The 22108-nt window shown below is 42.5% G+C and overlaps 1 protein-coding gene and 1 pseudogene across 1 annotated transcript; one reads left to right on the top strand and one right to left on the bottom strand.

Moving 5' to 3' along the window:
- The first annotated feature begins 1205 nt into the window (after window positions 1-1205).
- LOC118105735 lies at window positions 1206-5799 on the top strand (annotated as a pseudogene).
- Window positions 5800-8180: 2381 nt separating this feature from the next.
- LOC118106722 (myelin protein zero-like protein 3) lies at window positions 8181-21134 on the bottom strand. The gene is made up of 6 exons (XM_035155473.2): window positions 20862-21134; window positions 18170-18336; window positions 12077-12290; window positions 10396-10552; window positions 9407-9476; window positions 8181-9164 (listed from the first exon to the last, which is right to left on the bottom strand). The coding sequence occupies exons 1-6, from the start codon at window positions 20920-20922 to the stop codon at window positions 9084-9086; spliced, it is 750 nt and encodes a 249-aa protein (XP_035011364.1). The 5' UTR covers window positions 20923-21134; the 3' UTR covers window positions 8181-9083.
- Window positions 21135-22108: the final 974 nt, after the last annotated feature.

The following is a 22108-nucleotide window of genomic DNA, read 5'->3' on the forward strand; positions in this document are numbered from 1 at the left end:
GGAAGACTTCCGCAGTGTTCAGCTCTACTGTACGCCGGGTTACAGTAGTTACGCCGGGGTACAGTAGTTACGCCGGGGTACACCGGACGCGGAAGCGCCACTGCGAGGCAGCGCAGCGCCGTTCTCCAGCACGCAGCCGCCTGGCTGTTCACACGGGACGAGCATTTCTCCGCTGGTCAGCCCCATAGACTGTATATATAAGGTCAGCCCGCGATTCTGCTTCCTCCGCTTGTTGTTGTACCCGTTGAATGTCGGGGTTCGGGGTAAATGATGGTCTTCATAGCCCCCCTCTTTCTCTCTCTGTCTGTCTGCTTGTGTGCTTGTAGTGGATGGGCAGAGGGGGACATTTAATTATGTGATTGGGAAAATTAAAACTCCAGGACAACAGAAGGGAATACAAAGTATGGGATGCATATTTGATAATTTATATCATATAAAATATGTAATTTATATCGTTTAAAATCATGGGGGGAGAGGGGGGAGGGGGGAGCTGGCTCATTAGCATTTAAAGGAACAGGCACTCAAAACAGGTCACTCTGTGGAGGGCTGTTTTATACAGGGTAAAAAGGGTGCTGTTTTAAATGATCCTTGTGGTATTTTGACCAAAGTATGTTACAGACATTTCATTAAGACCCCAAGGAACCATATCAACTTGTGGTAAAATGGGCATGCTATGTCCCCTTTAACATCTTTGAGTCCAGAGCGGGTAACCGCCAATCCATGCTGTCCACTGAAAGAGTGTGATAAGTCGGACCGACTGGTATGTCAGACGTATAATGCAGCCACACGAGCAGCCCGCTCGGGCAATGCACTCACCATTTTATTGGCAGCTCTTAGGAGAACAGCCAACCCAGAGGACCAGGACACCATGAACCTGATAGACTCTGCCCTTGTCACTCATTCCCAACTTACAAGGGACATTGGTGCAGCTATGTCATCTGCCATGATGTCACAGAGACAGATTTGGTTGGCTCAGACAACTCTGCCCGAGAATATCAGGAAAGAACTGACCAATATGCCAATCGTGCCAGCACACGTGTTTCATCCTTACTCCCAGGGTCTGTTAGATAAGGCTGAACAGTCTCGGCGTACCAGAGAGTGTGTACAGCGCACGTTCAGAGGGGCTGTGACTACCAGGTATAAACCTAGGGGCTCTCAGCCTCCCCACCAATCATCATCCTGGGCTCGTAAGGAGCCATGGGTGTATGGCAGGCGACAGGCTACAGGATTCACAGCCTCTGGTGACTCCAAAAAGCCATCACAACGTCGACAAGGGTTCCATCCCCGTCTTTCGGCTAGAGATGCACCCCAGAGGAAGCGACCCTCCAGAGGTTCAGGACCTCAGGCCGGTGCTGTCTAGGGGTTGGGGGACGCCCGCCGAATTTCATTCCCAGCTATGCCTGGGCAACTGGGAAGAAACTGTATCAGACCCATGGGTGCTTGCTACAGTATCAAAGGCGTACAGAATTCAGTTTTGGTGGCAGCCCCCTTACTCTGGGCTCTGCATGATAGTCAGGGACCCAGTCCAGGCTCAAATCCTGACACATGACATTTTAACCCTTCTGCAGAGGGATGAAATTATGACAGTAGATCCAGACGAACAGCTCGCTGGCTTCTACTCCACGTATTTCCTCGTGCCGAAAAAAGATGGCGGAATACGTCCCATCTTGGACCTTTCAAGATGCTGACCATGGGTCAGATCTTAGAATCTATCGAAAAAGGGGAGTGGTTCACCTCGATAGATCTGGAAGATGCGTACTTGCATGTGCCCATCTGTCCAAACCACAGACCCTTTCTTCGGTTTTTATTCCAGGGGCAAGCCTATCAGTTCAAGGTCCTGCCATTTGGCCTATCCCTCTCACCACGGGTGTTCACCAGAGTGGTTGGGGCTGCCTTGTCTCCTCTCCAGATGTCAGGAATAAAAATCCTTCCCTACCTGGACGACTGGCTGATTTGTGCTCCATCTCTTGGCCATGTTGTAGAGGATACCCAGAGGGTGATCTCGCATGTACGGTCCTTGGGTTTCAAGGTGAATGTGATGAAAAGCAACCTCGAGCCAAGGCAGCAGGTGACTTTTCTGGGACTTTGTTTGAATTCCCTCACGATGTCTGCATCCCTCACCTCTTAGAGGGTGAGGAGGATTCTAGCCTCCGATTCCGTCTCGGCAGGCAGCTAGAATTTATCAATTTTCAGAGGATACTGGGGATGATTTCAGCCGCAGCAGCTGTTGTTCCTCTGGGCCTCCTCAGGGCCTGGCCAATCAGAGGTGGCTGAATGCCTTCAAGCTCCACCCGAAGCTGGACAGACACGTGAAACTTCGTGTGACACGTGCATGTCTCCAAGCCTTACGCCCATGGGCGGACCGGGTGCTCCTGCTCCAAGGACTCCCCCTCGGGAACATTTCATCGAGGAGGACAGTGGTGACGACAGATGCTTCCCTCACAGGTTGGGGAGCAGTCTGGGAAGGCAGGATGGTGCTCGGTTCGTGGATAGCCCCTTGGGGTGGAGAACACATCAATGTTCTGGAGTTGAGAGCGGTTCACCTTGCTCTGAAGGCTCTCCTTTCCTCCATCCAGGGCAGGCATGTCTTGATAAGAACAGACAGTTCTTCAACTGTGTATCATATACATCACCAGGGAGGCACAAAGTCCCTGCGTTGCCTCCAGGTGGCACAGAAACTCCTCTTTTGGGCCTTTCAGCAACTGGCTTCACTCAAGGCAATCTTTATCCCAGTGTTGGGCCATGGTTTTTTGTGAAACCACACTTCGGCCTACATCTGCCGTCAAAGCTTGAAGCAGCATGTTCCTCCAGGACTCAGTCTCCCAGGGGCCATCAAAAACCAGAGCAAGGAACTCAGTCTCCCAGCGGGCATCAATGTCACACAGAGGTGTGAAAACCCCCCCAGGGACACAGGTTTCAACTCCCATTGGTCACTCTGGACCCCATGACCTGTGAGGTCACCGGGCCAATATAAGGCCTGTTCTCCCCTCTTCTGTCCTCTTCTGCCCTCGTCCTACAATCCTTCTACAGGAGGGAAGGCTGTCGAGCCTCTTCTCCAGCTCACATCTTCTCTTCCCATCCAACTCTTCGAGAGGAGCACAAAGGTGCAGCTTCCAGCTCATCTCACCAAGGAAACCTCCTCGCCCTCCAAGCTCTACCAACGTCCTAGCAGCGATGCGATGTCCTGCAGGAAAACTTCAACCAGCAACTGAGCTACACAGCTCAACAGAAACCAGCAAGACGACACAAAACTGCGAACTGCACAGCAACTTCCTTTTTCCCCTTTCCACGGACGGGTAACACAACTGGGCTTAATAATTATACTAGGCTAAGCAAGACTGTTTATTCGATTCTGTGTGATGTTTATAAGTTTGATTTGTGGTGCTGTGATATTTTGGGTACAAGTTATTGAGAAAGTAATGTTAGTCTGTTATGCTCTGCACAGTCTTTCGTTGCATCCAATCTAGTAACTTTGTCTAATTTGGCACACACACAGACACACGCATAACTCTTCACCTCATTATCTCTACAGGTCGTAAACATTCCAATAGGTGGGGGAAGGGTGTTATCTCTTTGGCCAGCCGCCATTTTGGAAGCACACAGACACATAGACACACACACGTATACTCATATACACATCTTTGTTTAGTAATTACACTGTTAGTAATTTGTGTTTTTATACTTTATTATATTCATAATAAATGTTTTCCTTTCACAAATGCTTTTTTATTAATGTTGCATAAGTGAATTTTCCCAACCTCTACACTGTCAAGAACTCCATATCCTTCAACTTAGCTAACTATCTATATGGTAATTTTGGTCATAGTTATTAATTGAATTGTTAATCAGAGTTCCAAATTTGTAGTTAGTACTTTTATGAGACTTAATCAATAAATTGGCTATCTTTTCCCTTCCTTTGAAGGGTGGTGCCCCGAGGTAACTTTAATCAATTAAAGTTATTATTTAATATTAATAATAAAATATTAATATTTAATTTTTTATTTTGGTAACCAAATTTATTGAATGCCGAAAGGCACACCATTTTATGGTATCACGTTTAATGCATTATGGCACAACACCAGGGATTCTAAATCGAGCAGCAGACCTCCTGTCCAGGACTGGTCCTCCCCCAGGATAGTGCAGGCTTCATCCAGAAGTTGTATCCCTCTAATAGAGTTGGTTTGGCATGGCTCAGACCAACCTATTTGCGTCAGAAGAGACAACCCACTGCAAGATGTGGTTCTCTCTGAAAGGCAAGGGAGGTCCTCTAGGCTTGGATGCACTATCTCAAGAATGGCCAGAAGGGTTGTTGTACACTTTTCCTCCATTCCCTCTGATTCCCCAGATACTCAACCGGATCGCCTCGGGCCACTTCGAGGTACTGTTAATAGCCCCCAGGTGGCCAGGGAGGCATTGGTTCCCAACGCTCCTTCGCCTGGTTCACGGTCAACCATGGCCCCTGCCAGTCAGGACGGACCTCCTCTCACAGGCAGAAGGTCAGATATGGCACCCCAGATCAGACATCCTGCAGCTTTGGGCTTGGCCCCTTCTCAGTACCTCTCTCAGGGGTTAGATGAGGCTGTCCTGAGGACCATAGACAATGCCCGGGCTCCCTCCACTCGGTATAACTACGGCCAAAAGTGGAGGGTGTTTTCTACATGGTGTCACAGACAGGAAAATCCAGCCACTTGTCCTATTGAGCTGATTCTCCACTTCCTTCAGTCACTTTTGGACTCGAACAGGGTGCCCAGCACCATTAAGGTATACACTGCTGCAATTCCTTTCTTCCACGAGACAGTCGGAGGTGTTACAGTTGGGAGACATCCTTTAGTGTCTCAGTTCATTAAAGGAGCATACCGCCTGCGACCAAGCAGGGCTCCCAGGGCTCCATCATGGGAACTCCCCTTGGTATTACGGTCCCAGATGCAGTCTCCCTATGAACCCATAGGGCAATCCAGCCTTAAGTTTCTATCTCACAAAGCAGCTTTCTTCCTGGCTATATGCTCTGCCAAGAGGGTGAGTGAGTTGCATGCTCTGTCTGTAAGTGACGATTGTTTAAGATGGAGGGCAGGTGACTCAGGCGTGTCTCTCAGGCCAAACCCCTCGTTATTGCCTAAAGTCATAAACCCTCAGACGGTAAATCAGGTGCTTGAGATCAGCACTTTTCAACCTGATCCAGCTCTACTGCAGGAGGAAGCCGGCCTGCCTACTTTGTGCCCAGTAAGGGCACTGAAGGTTTATATTGCATGCACACAGTCCCTGAGGGGCTCACACTCTCAGCTATTTGTCTGTTTTGGTGGTAAAAAAGTCGGCCACCCTGTGTCTAAACAGTGTTTGTTCCATTGGATCGTTAACACTTGGATCACTAACCCCGCTCCCTGTACGTTCTCTAGGTTGTACAGTATCAACGTGGCTTCCGCGGTGCTGCTCTCAGCTGCTGGGTGAGGATGTGAGGCGGTGGAGTCCTCTGTTCCTCGCGACCCTGATGGTACTAGTCATCCAAGGTAAAGACCGTGGTGACAGTCTGAGTGAGGTCGAAACACATCGTAAGTTATGACTATAACTATGGATCTATGAGACCGAACGATGACCGTCACCCTCTCTTGTCGCTCAGAACGGGCTGAGGCGTTCAGACAAGGAGGAGGTAGCGCGCTCACCGGGGAACTTTATGGGCGGCGAGCCCAGCCCCCTAAGGTCACTCACGTGACTTTGTTGATATATGGTCTTGAGGATAGGGAGATGAGGGCATCATTCAAGGTAAAGACTGTGGTGTCATCATTCAGTCTCATAGATCCATAGTTATAGTCATAACTTACGTTACCAGTGGCTGCCCACATCCGTTTCAAGAGACGAGTACTTTCGTACCGTGCTGCGAACGGATCGGACCTCACTGTGAGGGTCAGCTATCTATTCCACAAAATCACAATTGTTTGCTGTCCTGGCTCCAAAATGCTGGAACGAGCTGCCCATTGACATCAGGACAGCAGAAAGTCTACACATCTTCCGCCGCAGACTAAAGACACATCTCTTCTGACTATACCTTGGCTAAGAAATGATGTCCCATAAACCACCGTCAACTGTGTGCGTTTATATTTATTTTTAAAAAGTTAGTTGCACTTATATATTGGACTTACATGTGGCACTTGGATTATTTGAAGCTAATTGAACTAACATGATTCTTGCTGTTCTGGGTTTGTACCCTCATGGTTTAATGCACTTATTGTAAGTCGCTTTGGATAAAAGCCTCAGCTAAATGATATGTAATGTATTATTTTCTGCAATAAAAACATGGTGAGTTGTCACCAAGATGGCAGTGTTTGTATCTAGGACATTTTAGCTTAATTTCTGGACAGCGCAAGTAAGTGTCATGCTTTTTATATTTATATGTAGGTTACACAGCAATGAATGGTAACATGAAGAGTTACCACACGTGACCTGTACTACACTAAACATCATTCCCTGCAGGCTGATGCGCACTCTTTTTCTCTAGGTGGTGCATTATGGGTTATTGCAGTTTAACACCAATAATACCCGTGTGGAAAAATGTGAACGGAAGCTACCGTGACATCAGAAATGAAAGAGTGAGTGACTGTTGAGCAGATTTCACTGAGCAGCGCTGGAGAGAAACCACAGCTGGCGATCAATGAAAACAACAACTTGAAGACCCATCGTGAAAGGAAAGCCTCACAATAAAGACACGACTAAGATGTGTATGGCTGACTGGCTAAACATCACAAAGAAATCTGTGGTAGTGGAGTGTAAAGAAAAGGATTCAGTCTCATGAGTCTTCCTGTTAGAAACTAATATAATGGTTATAACAACATAATGGTTATATTAACTTATGTGCATCTGTTTAGCCAGTGAAACAGAAATGTGAAAAACAGTGATAGGTTGTATTTTCTGCTGTTTGTATTAAATGCTCAGAAAACCCATCATTTTAATATCATACCATGTCTTGACTTTTTGTAAAAGGATGAAGCAATTGAAAGTTTTGTCTCTGCTCTGGGGTAAAAGATTGTAGGTTGGGTCTCTATCGATGGAGCGCCAACATCTACACCAGAGGTTGCCTAAAGCAGCTCCTCTCTACAGTTTATGCTGAGCAGGCACATCAGTCTGCTCCCCTCAAGTGTCACTCTTCATAGAGCCGACAACAAATTCGATTGTGGTATAAAATGTTGCTGTTCGCAGGTTTTCTGCTCATGGCAACGATTCAAATATCCTTAATGCTTACATTTTCATAGTTAAAGAACCAAAGATATGTGTTGTGTAAAAAAAAAAACAGGGTGCACCCAGGATCTATTTAAAATCAGAAGAGCATTCGATTATTCTGGAATATGGAGCTGGACAAATATAGTCAGGAATACAACAGTAGTCAAATAGTAGGACTGATCTTAATACTGCTAAACATATTGTCATAAGTAGATTTATTAATTTACTGTTAGTGTCCATTAGAGTCTTTATGTGCAGCCACTGAAAAATATTCCCAGGAAGAAAGGGGAGGGGAGAAGGGAGAAGAGAGAGAGAGAGAGAGAGAGAGAGAGAGAGGATATCAACACCTGTTAATAATAAAATATATAATAAAATTATTAATAATAGTAACAAATCATCCCTCGAATCCAGGTAGTGAGATATCAGTGATTCTTGTCCTCAATCAGTTTTCTAGACACATTATTTTCCTTCTGCCTGACATCAGTAAGTTGTTGCCATGGTAGTTCAGATGAAGAGGGAATGATAATAACGCTAGGTGTGAATTATTGAAACCTGAATGAGCATGAATGAGAGGAATGAGAAAAAGAAAAGGAATGAGACAGAATGAGGACTTGTGCCTTTCATTGGTGGCTTTTTATCCGGCCTGTTTTTATGACTCTCGAGTCCCACGGTCGCGTAGATGAGACAGATGCTGCTGCAATTTGCAAGAGAAGCTCGGCGACTCCAGCCTGTCCTAAGAGTTTTTAAAGGAATATTCAAGAACTCATAAATAGTGGAATAGACCATTCATGAATAGTGCAACAGACCAAACGGAGAGGGAGCAGAGGAGAAACGGTGGCTGTTTGCTCTCCGCTTTACAAACAAATGGTCTCTTTTTGTTAACCAATGTAATAAACAATTTTTTTATATTAACTAGCTGGAAGCATCGCTTTTTTACATCATGTTCATTCTCGTACAAAGCCACAAGAAGCTGCTCATAAACTATTTATTTCAGCAAAAACCTTTCTAAAAAATGAATCAACACAAGCAATCTATGAATCCAAAACCAAGACTCAGTCCAGACATCCCCAAAGTATAGTAAGATGGCAGACACACACATTCACCTCGGACATGCAGTACAGTAATATACAGAGGACATTTCAAATATACTTTATATACAGTATTATAGCATAAATAGTATTAAGTGGTTGCAGCTAATGTTGCACATCAATTTATTTATTTTCTGTCCAAATATTAAGAATATAAACAGAAATATTCAACTAAAAGTTCAACATAGGCACGGACACATTTCATACAGCCGCTTTGACACAGGCAATAAATTAGACAAAACAGATCTATCTCCTTCAAAATAAGAGTGAAACTTTGAAATCAAAATATAAAAATAAACATAGTGCTGGTCTGTGTATTTGTGTCTGCATGCACTGGGTCAGTTGTTAATGGGCAGGATGATCCCAGCTACTGACCTGGACACGTACAATAAACAAATAATATCAAATTAAAACCCCAGACTCTGAGATTTTTTAAAGAATTTATACCTCTGCTCTCCCACAGCACAGAGGTATAAAAGCTGTGAAGTGGTTTTTGGGAAGCTTTTAGAAAACTTGGGGCTTGTGAACAAAAGGTAAAACAAATTATTGCTATACTGTATTTAATAGTGTGAATATCATGCTGTGCAGATAACTCTGATCGTCTTAATACAAAAATACAAAAAGGGGGTCACCACAAAACGTAAACTCCATCACCAGAGTGGCTCCATGAGTGGTTGACGGTGGCACAGACGACATGAATCCAGCATTGATTTCCATTCTGTAACTCCCCTTCGTCAGGAAAAGGTCCAGATTTGTACAGTTACATCTCTCAACCACAAGGGTTCTCTAGAACTGAGACTCGGCATAACCTTCATCCACTGGAGGCTTCTTGTCTATGTTGTAATACTCCTCTTCATCGTCCGAGTCCTGGACAAACAGAAGCAGAGAACGAGACAGTCAGAGCAAGCTATAAAACACACACACACACACACACACACAGAGACAACATTGGAAAAAAAAGATCAATATTTAATACACCATCAGGTCCTGTCTTCAGACATAGAGGGCATATAAAATTAAACACGTGAAAAGGATCTGGCAGACATGTCTCATTAAGTTATTTATGGGCTGGAAGACAATGTGCCATGATGAAATGTTCTGTACTGTACCATCAAATATAGGTCACAGCATGAGGCCCCCTTTTCTTTGACCCCCGGTGGGTGGACGCCATACTCCTCTCTGATGAATTGGACAAAAGCAATGGTCAATAATGACAACACCCACAATAACAATGAAAAAAACTATTTCTACATGGCTAAATACTTTGGGAAATTAGCTTCTTCCTCTTTTGTGCTGAGAGTCAGATGAGTCCAGATAAAAGCTGGAAACAGGAGGGGCTTTATGTGAGAACGCAAATGTATGAGTCAGTCGTTTCAGATATTTTCAGTAAAAACTCAGGAGTTCATAGATTAACCACAGGCCTGGATCGATCCCAAGTACTGTACGTATCACTATGTTCTTTTTTTAATTTCTTACTGAAAGAAGACATTTTCATAGGGTCACCTCAGTGTGATTTTAGACAGAGAAAGCAAGAGAACAATGGAAGGAAAAATAAATAAAAAGAGATGCTGCAGATTGATAGAGTTCCTCCAAATGTTTCCCCCGAAAAATGATATAGTTCCAGAGTGATCAAAAAAATAACCATTAAATAATTTTCACTGAATAATCAAAAACTAAAATATTGTGCCAAAGTGAACTGGAGTTCTTGCGTATTACTTATATCATCATGTTCATGTAATGAATGCAACATGTAAAAGTATATATATTTAAATATATTCCTGTGTTACACAACTCAAAATAGCAAAATGCAGCTCCCGTGTGGCTTCACACGTGTGTGAGTGCGTGTGTGCTACTCTGTCAACCTGCCTGTAGATCTGATCATTTCAGATTTTACTGCTGGACGTCTCTTTGATTCACAGCACCTGTCTTCAAAAAGCACATTCTCTCTGAAATCAAACCCCTGCCTCCATTTTAAATTCTTCAGTAATCTTTATCAAATTAGCAATCCAGGAGAGCATCTATAACCATCAAAGCCTGCAATAACTATCATTACTCTCCGGAGACCCACAGCAGTGATTGGTTGAATAAATCGACTCACCCCTCCGTGACCTCTATGGGTGATCTGTAGGCCTTTGATTGGCTGCGCTTCTTCTTGGGACAGATTATCCGTCCAATCAGAATGAGGGTGATGACACCAGAGGGGAGGAGGATGAAAACGAGCAGGACGGCAACATCAGAGAAGCGAATGCTGACGGCTGCGGAGAAGGTAGGAGGTCACAGGACCTGCATTAACAAGCTGTTCATCACCACACCTGTACATGATATCATATCATGATATCATCCACACTTAAAAAGCATTGATTATACAGATATTAGCTGTTCACACCATATACAGAAAAAACTGTTTATACTGTGTGTCACTTTGCACTTGCAGTAATTAAAGTCTAACCAATTTAATGGTAGTGAACAAGAAATTACAAGTTCAGTAAACGTGTGTCTCTACTACACATGGTGTTTTGTGTCTTAGCTGGGACCAGTGACTTCCTAATTGCCTGGCGCCCAGGAAATTAAAAAGACGATGCTAGTATGCTTTAGCAGTGCTGGTAGTAACTCTACTTACACCCCCTTCACAACTAAATTAGTGTGTATACGAGGATTTTTAAACGTGGGTAAACCCCACTTAAGAAAGGTGAACAACTCCTTTCCCATCGCCAGTAGTGGAGTTTGTCTTTTAGTTTTTTTCCCCCAGCTGTGTCATGTTCGACGTCACAACCACGCCACAAACTGGGAAGCTCTCTCATCTCGCCGTCTGGTCACATGAGAGGGTTTACCTGGGTGTCACCTTTCCATCACTGCCGATGGGAGTCGATAAAAAATCTTTGTCTATTGCAGAGTCATTTGACCTGAGAGTGAATGATGATTGTTTCCATTCCCATTGCAAACTGAAGCCAGCCAGCAAGTGGTAGTGGGTTTTCTGACCAGTGGAAAAGGGGCTTTTCATATTTACTGCAGATATGAGAGACTGATATCTATATTGCCCCTTCGACAAGAAAATCAAGTATCAAAATATTTCCCTTAATATACTTTAGTATGATGCCTTCTACAAATGTCTACAAACCTACATATAGCACTTTGCAGTTTGGCTTTCTTAAAGAAAACTGTACTTGCTTGATTCTTGTTGTTCTGGGTTTGTACCCTCATGGTTGAATGCACTTATTGTAAGTCACTTTGGATAAAAGCATCAGCTAAATGAAATGTAATGTAAATGCATGTCAAAACCAGTTACATCTGTCAAAAACCAGTTTACATCAGTAAAAGTAGGTAAGGTAATCAGATGATTACTCCCCCACTTCATCCCTGCATCTAACCATCAGCACTGTGCTGTGAGCAGAGGCAGGCAAACACACAGGCAACATCATGACAAGCTTGTACAAACACTGAAGACATGTTTGGATTAGTCTGCTGCAAAAAATATGGGTCTGGCAGTAGAAGCTACTTTCTCCCAGTGCAGACTCTGCATGTAGTATACAGTTTACAATTTATTGTGGGGCAAAGCCAAACACAGACAACTCTGGGGAAATCAGGACACGCATTGAGTAGAGTGTAAACCTTTAGACATATGAATTTTAATCAAGAATGCATCGGGACATTATAAGAGTCAAGATTTTGTAATACACTGATATGTTACATGCATTCAAGTTAGCTTTGAAGAGGCTGCAGGAAGTCAAATGATTGTGTACATGGTATTGTGAAATGTGCATACGTGTGTGCAATCCTACCTTTTGGTGTGACTGTGAGTACTGTGTGTGAAGTTGGGGACCCGTGGACATCAGGAGGGTTTCTAACTGAGCATGTAAAGGTCCCATTATCGCTCAACGTGGCGTTGATCAACGAGATGGAGGCTTCCCCTCGCGCCGGGGTTCCCTGCCACTGGATACGACCAGCGAACTGACCGTCTGATGGAAGGAACGCCCGTGAGGAGAAGTGGAAAAACTGAGAGAAAAAAAAAAAGACAGTTTAAAAGATTGACTTGTGCCTTTACTCCTGATGTCATGACATTAAACTTGCCTTCATTTAATACAGATATACTTAACACACAATGCATTGACTCTGTGACTTACACAACTGGACAGATAAGAGAAAAAAACACTTAGGTGAAGTGATGCACTGAGACATTTCTTATTTCACTGTCTCCTCTCAGATATTAAAAGGTACAATAAGAGTGAGTTTTACAGTTTTATTTCATTAATAACATTTTGAGTTAAAAAGGTTAATGAAAAATAAGATAATTTCCTTTCTAGTTAATATTTTCTGTTGATAAATATGAATATAATTGGGTGTAAAATGACTTATATCTTAGGTCTTCCATAGCGGAATCATCGGTGTGTTACTGTGAGGTCGGGGTTTTATTGTTGCGCCCCCCTGCGCATGCAAAGGGCAGAGCACCAGTTGGATTGGAAGCAATGACATTAATGACAAGGTATAATTCTAAAGCAGCTCCAGAGCATTAACACAGGACAAGAGAACAGACCATTCCAAACAGGCAGGCTTAGAACAGACACTGCACTAGTATGAATACAAATCTGATCAAGCATTAGTCTGTTTTCAACAACTAAACTCCATACCGTCATTACTCCCACATCAAGCTGACCTCTCAAAAGCAAGACATCTGTGGGTGGTGAAGGGGGAATGAAGATACAGTATGTTTATCAAAGAGTTAACCAAGGATTTGGGAGTTTTCTTTTCTTAAATTGAGTTTTTTAAATCCCCGATTAGTCACCACTAACCATGAGACCAAGAGGATAAAAACAAAACAGGAACAGAACTTTATGTGGCAAGATTTCTTGCCACAAGATTTCCTGCCACATAATCTCTATTGGTCTTAGATACTGTTTCTGTGCTGCACTATATTTGTGCTGTTTTATACCATTTGTTTACTTAATATACATTCAATCCGTGGTTCAGGTATCAGAATTTGTTCAAATTCACAACCATGTTGGATTCAACAGTATGTTGAAATCCCAATGCCACACGAGATGCCTTCACTCACATCACACTATCAAACCACGTGCTCCTGAAACTCTTTATTTCACAAAACATTTGGTCATTGCAATGAGAGAGAAACTATTTGAGCTAATATTGATAAAAATTACTCAATTGATGGATTCAAGAGGGTCTGCCATGTCAGCAAGTTGTGTGCATACCTTTGCCAAGGCCTAACAGTCCCTTATGAAACCACATTTAAATTCACTATATCCACATCTTTATTTGGATCTGCACCAAATTGCAAAAACTTTTAATATCAGTCCCCTAAATATGCAAGATTTTTTTCATCAAGATCCATGATTTGTTCTCTGAGAAATCAATGAAAACAGATACAGTGATACAGCTTTATAGTTTTACAGCTGTGTGTCTATCTGCATCATTTTCCTGAGAGACTGACTGTGAAACCTGGTCGGAGATAAAAACCCTTGTATCTCCCTGCACTGTTATTCATCCATGACGGATCATTTGAGGACTTGGCACAGCTAAGCCTACACGAGAGCAGCTTGAAGTCAGTGACGACGTACGAGTCTGCTCGGTCTGCAACAAACATCTCAGCCGTCTTAAACTAGTGAAAAATGCTGCAGTACGACCACGACAGAGACACTTTTAAAGTGGGGCCACCTACGCCATAAATCTGAGACATTTCAAACAAAAGCTTCCACTGACTTGACAACAGTGTCTCACTTAGCTTTTACATCTTCATAATAGATTTATTTTTAGACTTATTCAGCAGAATTCAATTGCCTAATCCTCCAATTACCATCAGCTCCCACTGATATTTGATTGAACATCCAGCCTCTCTTCTCCAATCTACAAAATGTATTCTCATCAGGGCTGAGGTAATTATACAATCCACTGAAGCACTGCAGCACTTCGGATTGACACTAAAGCTTTGGCAGCAAAAATTATATTTTCTGACAGAGCTTTTCACATGCTTATTCATGGTCTCTCCCGGTGTGATATACGACCGGGGGGGGACACACACGCCAAAAAAACAGGCCAAAATGCCTAATGAAATTGGATGGAGAGTAAATGCAGGCTTAGAAATTGAAATTAGAAACCTCCAGACTTGGTTCCATCTATGCATCAGGAAACTGGCTCTCATTATTTATCTGTGATAGAGAGAACAAACGAGCTGGGGTGTTTGTCAAAGGATATGCAGACAGTTTGTGGCTTTTTCTTACCGACAACGCCTTTTTATTGTAGTTGTGCAACTTTGTGAGGTATCGCCCCACTATCTGCTGACACATGCATAAATACACAAACTAACACTGATATACCATGCAGTCCTTTTTCTTCTCCTCCCCCTACACTCTTTAAAACAAGACAACTGGATCTTAATGACTAACCCAACAGCACTCCATATCAGCACAGCCACAAAACATTAGCCTCCACTTAAGTCTGAGTGCTCCTATAGGAGATGATGGCATATACAGTTGCAGCTACCACACTATGGATTTTGCGCTCAAATGCGATTTCGCAGAACCACACATGATGGCTATCCTCAAGTCCAAATGGAGCTGCTTAAATTATGTGGCTGAAGCTGAACCCAGACTGTGTGTGGGGTTAGAGGACTGAGTGCAGTTATGGGTTGGAATGGAAACATCTGAACGCATTTCAAGACCACAACGCCGCCACAGAGGAAGGGGTATTAAAGGTACCTGACCAGCAGGGGTTTCCTGATGAAGCCTCCGCAAGACGCAAAAGCATGTGCTGGAAGGTGGTGGGCTGAATACGGGATCAGCCCAGTGATGCTGGTAGATGAAACTTCCTAATGCATAGAGTATCTACATTAAAACAGAGGGCGACTTGGGGCATGTCTTCTTAGGGGTATGTGTACAGGTGAACATGTAGGTTAAGATAAGTCAGAGGGTCAAAGAAGAAAGCATAGGAAGTCACATACCTGTACACAATCTGTGTGAGATCTAAAAGATTAAATGGAAATAAGTTAAGGCTTCAATCATGCTGAAACTCAGGCGTGTTTACATTGCTGATTCTTTTCTCGATTAATGACTAATCCTACACTGTGTGCATTTTACACTTATACATACAACTCACTAACTTGATTAAGTTAGTGTCCAAAGAGAATAGTTATTACTCTTTGGTCTACCAATTAATAAACGTCAAATGCTGACATTCATATTCACACCATTTTAGATCAATATCCATTCTGTGCATTGACAAATGGGTAACCACTCTTCTAAGTAATTATTAGTCTCATATTTAATGGTTATGTATTTAATGGTTTGTTTGATTTGACAGATTTTAAACTTGTTTCTTTTGAATTTACAGTTTTTCCAAAGTAACGCCTCTAATTTCAATGTGCTGCTTTCTCTTACTAATTCTAATGAGAATAAAGGCTTTCTATTCTAATACTCTATTATCACGTGTTTAACTGTGATCTTTGGAGTTATTTTTACTTTCCTACTACAGTGGAAACCGCTTATAGTGATAGTTTTTTAAGATAAGGACGACATGCGCGTGCGTACGCACACACGCAAACCGACTCCGCTGTTCACTTTTCTCTCCATCTCTCTCTCCATCGCTGAACACAAAGACACACGCAGAGACACACACACACCGACTCAGCTGACTTGCTACATTTTAAATATTGATTTGTTTGAAATGACGTCACAATATCAACACTGATCATCACATCATGATCAATACTTTTCTTAAATATAGAGGTGTAACGGTACACAAAAATCACGGTTCAGTACGTTTTCAGTAAGATTTAGGTAAAAACAAGGAACAGAAAACAATAAACGTATTGACTAGTCTGTTTATTCAACCCTGGTTAACTATGGCTTTGTCTTTCTTACCTAATTATTTTTACAAAAGTAAAATAACAAAGTAAACACTCGTAAATAAATAAAAATAGTAAAATAAATATCCATTAAGGTGCAGCATGTAGAAAACTGCACCGTAATTGTATTTTATGATCATTATTAAATATATGTGTTTTCTTTGTTTTTCTTCAAAATAATGTACTCTTCCACATAGTTTGAAGAGAGGGTTTGATGCCCTGCTGGTACTAACAATGTCTCCACTGTGGAGAACACTCTCACACTAGGGACAGAGGTTTATAAAGGGCTGGTGTGACCTGCTGTCTGAAATGCGGACGAGAGGGAACTTTGTAACGGGGCTCGGTTACTTTCTGTGTGTTCGAACCCTGCGTTCTCAACAACAGAACAGTCGCATGTACGCACCTATAAAAACACCTATGATGTTTGTTATTGCTTTGGCACAGTCTGTATTAGCGGAGCTGTGTTTGCACAGAACTCGTTTTTTCCTTGTCCCACTCATGTTAGTGTTATTCCCAACGTTAGTGGACATCACTCTGGTGATGCCGTTTCAAACAAGTCGGCATGTTCGATGTGCTACCAGCTACATATCCCATAGCAGTTGCACAATGTCAGCTTTTGTATGATCCACTCATCATCCTCTCCATCATCATTATAGTTGACTGTTAAACTGAAGCGTTCCCACAGACTTGAATGATGAGGGAGGGTCTTCACAGTCCTGTTGTATGCGGTCGATGTGACCACGAACCTACAGCACATCAGGTCCTTCGCTCAAGTTGTCCATCGGAATTTGAGACCTGTACGCATGCGAATAAGTTCCGCATGTGGACTCGCTGCATTCGTTCGGTGCACGGCGTACCGAATTGAAGGGCCCGTACCGGAAATTTTTGTTTCGGATACATGTACCGTTACACCCCTACTTAAATTAGTTTAATCTTTCTTTGTAGTTGTGAGCATTCATTCATTAATTAGGAGATGGCGGGCGTGCTCGGTTTGTCTCGATTTGGTTGGCAGTGTGCAGCACGAATGATAGAGACACATTTAGTAGCAGTAAAAATACTGACAGAGCCGGTAAAACTGTAAAACAGAACTTTTTTACAGCCCAAACATGTATGAAAAGACCCAAAATGAACACTGTAAGCAGATTTCTTTATCACCATCACCAGATAATTTAAACAGTTTGTATAGGGACGATTCTGTCCCAAGCTGAACGGTTGATCACTATATGCGGTTTCCACTGTATATAGAATCTATGGGGTGAAAAGAAAAGATGGTATTTTGTTTTATCTGCCTGCCAATTACACAATGGCTGTGTTCCAGTAAGATAGACCATATTTTGACCAGTGGAGTTTTAAGCTCACAATCTATAGAGAAATAAAGATTTAAATGCAAGTGAAAGTACTATAAAATAAATACAAGGAGAAATGTGACTCACATGAACGAAATATCGATTCAATGGTAAACAAACTAAAAAGAGTATCGCAAAATGTTTATCTCTCTTTCTCAAAGCAAAATGTATTGTGTTGAAATTATTCTCTTTTTGACCAGTAGTCCAAAATACCAAAATATTCCATCAACTGTCATAGCGGGCTAAGAAAGGGAAGAAAAGAGGGTGGAAGTAATGACTCTTTGGCATATTTTTTTTTTTTTTTAAATAACTAAATGATAAATTGATCCTGAACATATACCACTTGCCAATAAATTGCCTGTCTATCAACTAATCAATGAATTATGTATTCATTCAAGGACAGCACCAGTGTTCAGCTGGTGTGCTGCTCAGCCTAAGTGTCTTGGTTTTCCTCAACATTTACCTCATAATATGAAGATAAACGCATCAAATCAAGAAAAGGTTGATCCACGCATTCATGAAGAAGGTTTTTCTCAAACTGTCCTTGACAAAGTAAAATTAAGAGAGAGCATCTCAACATTTAGAACGGATAGACTTCGGATAGACATGTTCATTTGACCACCTCCTGCAACCATGTGTATAATACAGCATTGTTCTGATAAATGTATACTCACTGTCTGTGGTGGGCCTCCACTCTGGGGCCTGTAAGACCAGTCCACAGTCATCTTGCTGGTTGGCCTGCTGGTGGAAGTGAAAGCGCAAGACAACTTGACAGCGTCCCCACTGGACGCATGGACTTCTGCCGGAGAACTCACCAAGATGGAGGAGACTAGAGGAGGGACTGGAAGTGAAGAGTAGAAAGAAGGTCAGGGATGATATGTGATATGTGCATATTTACATGTCAAAGGTGTTCAGGAAGAATGAGAGCAAGGAAGAGAGCAGAGGCAGAGAGAGAGAATACATGGGAGTGACATTTTACTAATCTATTATACAAGCAAAGATGATAGCATCTACAAATACCCACACACTGTGGTAACATGAGGCGTCAGCAAAGCAAATCCCTCCTAGTAAACACTGAACTGAGAACAGTCTGAGAGAAGTTTCTCACCGGCCTCGTTGTGTTTGACAGACTTGTTGCTACACCTCTGTCTGATCAGGGACCTTCACTTCCACACAAAGCTTCTGCTCCTGTGTTTGTCACTAGATGTGTTTTCATCGTGTTACACTTCATTCACAACGCCAAGGGAGACCGACCTGAGCTGTGTCCACAACTCGCTAAAGACACAGACTGCTTCCAGACCATGATAACTGAATTCATATCTTGAAAATATGGAGCTAGACTCTGCAGCCATTTTAGCAGCTCTGTGAGACTAAAATACACAAGTGGTGCTTTGAGCTGAACCCCAATACGACATGCTCACAATTACAATGCTAACATGCTGATGTTCAGAAGGTGCAGTACTGCTGACAGCGTTCACCATTTTAATTTAGCATGTAAACATGCTAATTAGCACTAAACGCAAAGTACAGTTGAGAAGATGGACATGTTTTAAATTTGCAGGTGTTTGTCTTAAAGCAAAGTACTGGTGAAACCCTCATGTGGTGGTGGCACTACATGAAAAATCAGGGGGTCACAGAAGTCCACAGAATTCATCCTGTGGGGAGCAACACCTGAAGTAAGTGTCATGGTGTTCCTTCAATTACCTCAAGATATTACACCAAAAACCGAAGACACCCACCTCATGGCTGCATTAGAGGAAAATAAAGCCAGGGGATGATGAACATCGTGGGATTCATCCTCTGGGAACCATGAATATCTGCAAAAAATGTGTCCCTCCATGAAGTGGATAACATGATATTTCCCTGAAAGAAAAATAACCTGGTGGTGGTGCGGGATGAAAAGTTGGACAAAGCACTAAGGGCATTAGAATTAATCCCCCTGGGACCTTGAATATATGACGCAAATTTCATAGCTCTCCATCAAATAGCTGTAGAGACCAAATTATTGCACCGACTCATCAACTGAAAGACCCTGCCGCTAACATTGATACGAATCAAATTATAATAACCTTAAATGTATCACTGTCTTCATGGCCTTTAACATGAACCTATAAAAACTGCTGTATTCGAGCATCAACACAACATCAGAGAGTTTCATGCGCAGTCTCTCTGAGCATAAATGAAAGCCCATCCCATTTCAAAGCAAAGGCCTCAAACCATCTTCCCACTGAGGATGAACTGAGAGCAAAGTAAGCCCGGCAATCAGCAGATATATCTGATCCTAGACTGACACCACTGTTTCCATCAAAGGCCCCACAGCCATGATGAGGACAAAGTTTATCTTACAGAAACTAGTGTGAGAGATATCATGCAATCAGCCAGAATCCTCTACAAAGACCCCCAGGGTGAGCGGCTCGACAGCATGAACAACGCTATCACTTCGTAGAAGTGGATATCAAGCAGAGGGGCCTTGAAAGCTGAGGCGCTCTTTAACTTGAAGACAGGATAGATGCGGTCAATCTGGTGATAAGCAGTGGGACTGGGAAGTTGGAAGCTCATCAGTGGTGATGCTGATACCGCAAACAAGATATCTGGACATTTATATTTAGAAAAGAAAAAATAAACAAAGAAGTCAGGAGGACAACGACACCATGTTGTGCTGCCCTGCTCACAGTGTTGCTTGTGTTTTGACTGAGCCACAGAAGCACTGAAGCCAATCTTGGACAGATGTTTTTATGATGATACCTTCACCAGCCGACAGTTTAGAGCCTGTTTAAATGTGTGTAATCCTCGGTACAGGGACAGCTCCTAACTTACTGCTTACAAGTTGTCTGAATCACCCCGAGCCTGACCCTATCCTGTGGAAACTGACTTGACTCCTGAGGTCTGGTGTTGACATATTCCCACCAAACAAAAATAAAGAATTGACAAACAAATATGTCTCGTGTTTGAGGCACAGTTCACTACAACTTCCTAGTAAAGTTCACCACATGTTTTTCATGGGAAAGATGTGTGTGTGCATGTGAAACGCACAACATGTGAGCACTTTTATTCCCAGGTGTGGATCCATTGACTGTCACTTACTAGTAAAACAAGGCTAGGCTTAAAATGGCGTTTGAGTGTAAGCGGCTGTAGACTTTACTCCTCAGTAAACCTGGTCTTCCCTTTAGGTTTTATTCAAATGAACCATGTGGAATGTAAACTTGTGTAAAAACTTCTAACTACACGTAAATAAAAGTCTCCTGACTATCAGGTGACTGGCAGCACCCTGCTGCATGAACCAACATGGAGCCAGACACGGTTCCTCTGGTGAAACTTGGGTTGAGACATGAACGCGGAGCAGCGGCCTCCCGTGTGTTTACTCACCCAAACAGCCGAGCGCACACAGCAGCCACGCCGCGGTCACAGCGGAGTTCCCCTGGCGCATTTTAGTCCGCGACGATAACACTAATAGTAAATGATAATGGAGGAAAAGACGGAGCTGCGTCAAGGCGCGGGTGAGCTTGCGTCCATAGTCTGTGGAGTCATGACTCAGTGTGTCCGCGGCGGAGGCACATTCTTGATGCTACCTGACAAACAGGTGTATCAGGAAGTGGAGCTGCTGCTGCTGCTGCAAAGGGAGTGAATCAACAGTCACTACACAGCTGAGGAGGAGGCAGGAGGGGAAGAGGAGAAGATACTGTGATGGTCACCAGTCAGCAGAGGGATTATAATCCAACCAAAAACGACCTCACTGTCATCCTCTGTCCACCACCTCAGAGAATACAACCTGCGGAAGCTCATCTCTGACCCTGTGTTACAATAAATCCTGCAAGTCATCATAATGAGTAACTTTCTCAAAGTAAAGAAGAACCAACTTCAAATAATGAATTACTTTTTTAAAATAGTGACTTTATAACCTAAAATAATGACTTATTATCTGAAAATATTGACTCAATAGATGAGTTACTAAATCCAATGATGTCTTTGTAACTCTAAATGATGATTTAGTATCTTAAAATAATGACATGGTATCTCAAAATAATGATTTATTATCTCAAACCAAAGACTTAAATTAAAAAAAACGACTTGGGCTACTATCTCAAAATAATGACAGAACTCATAATACTGATTTACCATCTCATACTTTTAATTCACTATCTCATAATTCCCATTTTTAATCTCCTAATTTTAAATTAGCATTCCTCTTTTTTTACCTTTCTCTGGCAGAAATGTGCTTCCATTTTTAACAGTTACCAACACTAAGTTGTGCAAATTTGCTAAAAGTACTGGGAAAGTTCACCTTTTTGAAAAAATTGGCAGTTTATTAGGTACACCTACATTAAACCACCACTAGCGGTACTGCATTCATCTATTTCTACCTTCACAAGGAATATAATGTTCAGGTTTTGTGGAAACTTTTAGGCCACAAGTTGTGGTACTACTGAATTGTATTACACTTATTTTTTTTTAAATTCTTTTTTTAAAGCTATTTTAGAGGTTGAATCCCAAGTATGTATTTATGTACTGTATATATGTATACCCGTGTGGATAAACTGTCTTTGTCATCTGCCTTTTTTAAACCATTTTATCATACCATCATCATACCATATGCTCTGCTTTTTGGCCAAAGA

This window comes from Hippoglossus stenolepis, chromosome 4 (genome assembly GCF_022539355.2).
Source record: "Hippoglossus stenolepis isolate QCI-W04-F060 chromosome 4, HSTE1.2, whole genome shotgun sequence".
Classification (NCBI taxonomy): Eukaryota; Metazoa; Chordata; class Actinopteri; order Pleuronectiformes; family Pleuronectidae; genus Hippoglossus; species Hippoglossus stenolepis.

Bases quoted from the DNA above. Each gene is read 5' to 3' on its own strand.
- LOC118106722 (XM_035155473.2), bottom strand. From the start codon at position 20,922: ATGCGCCAGGGGAACTCCGCTGTGACCGCGGCGTGGCTGCTGTGTGCG. The intron at 18,337-20,861 runs GTGAGTAAACAC...CTTCACTTCCAG, and splicing joins GTGTGCGCTCGGCTGTTTGG to TCCCTCCTCTAGTCTCCTCC. The intron at 12,291-18,169 runs GTGAGTATACAT...TTTTTCTCTCAG, and splicing joins GTGGAGGCCCACCACAGACA to TTTTTCCACTTCTCCTCACG.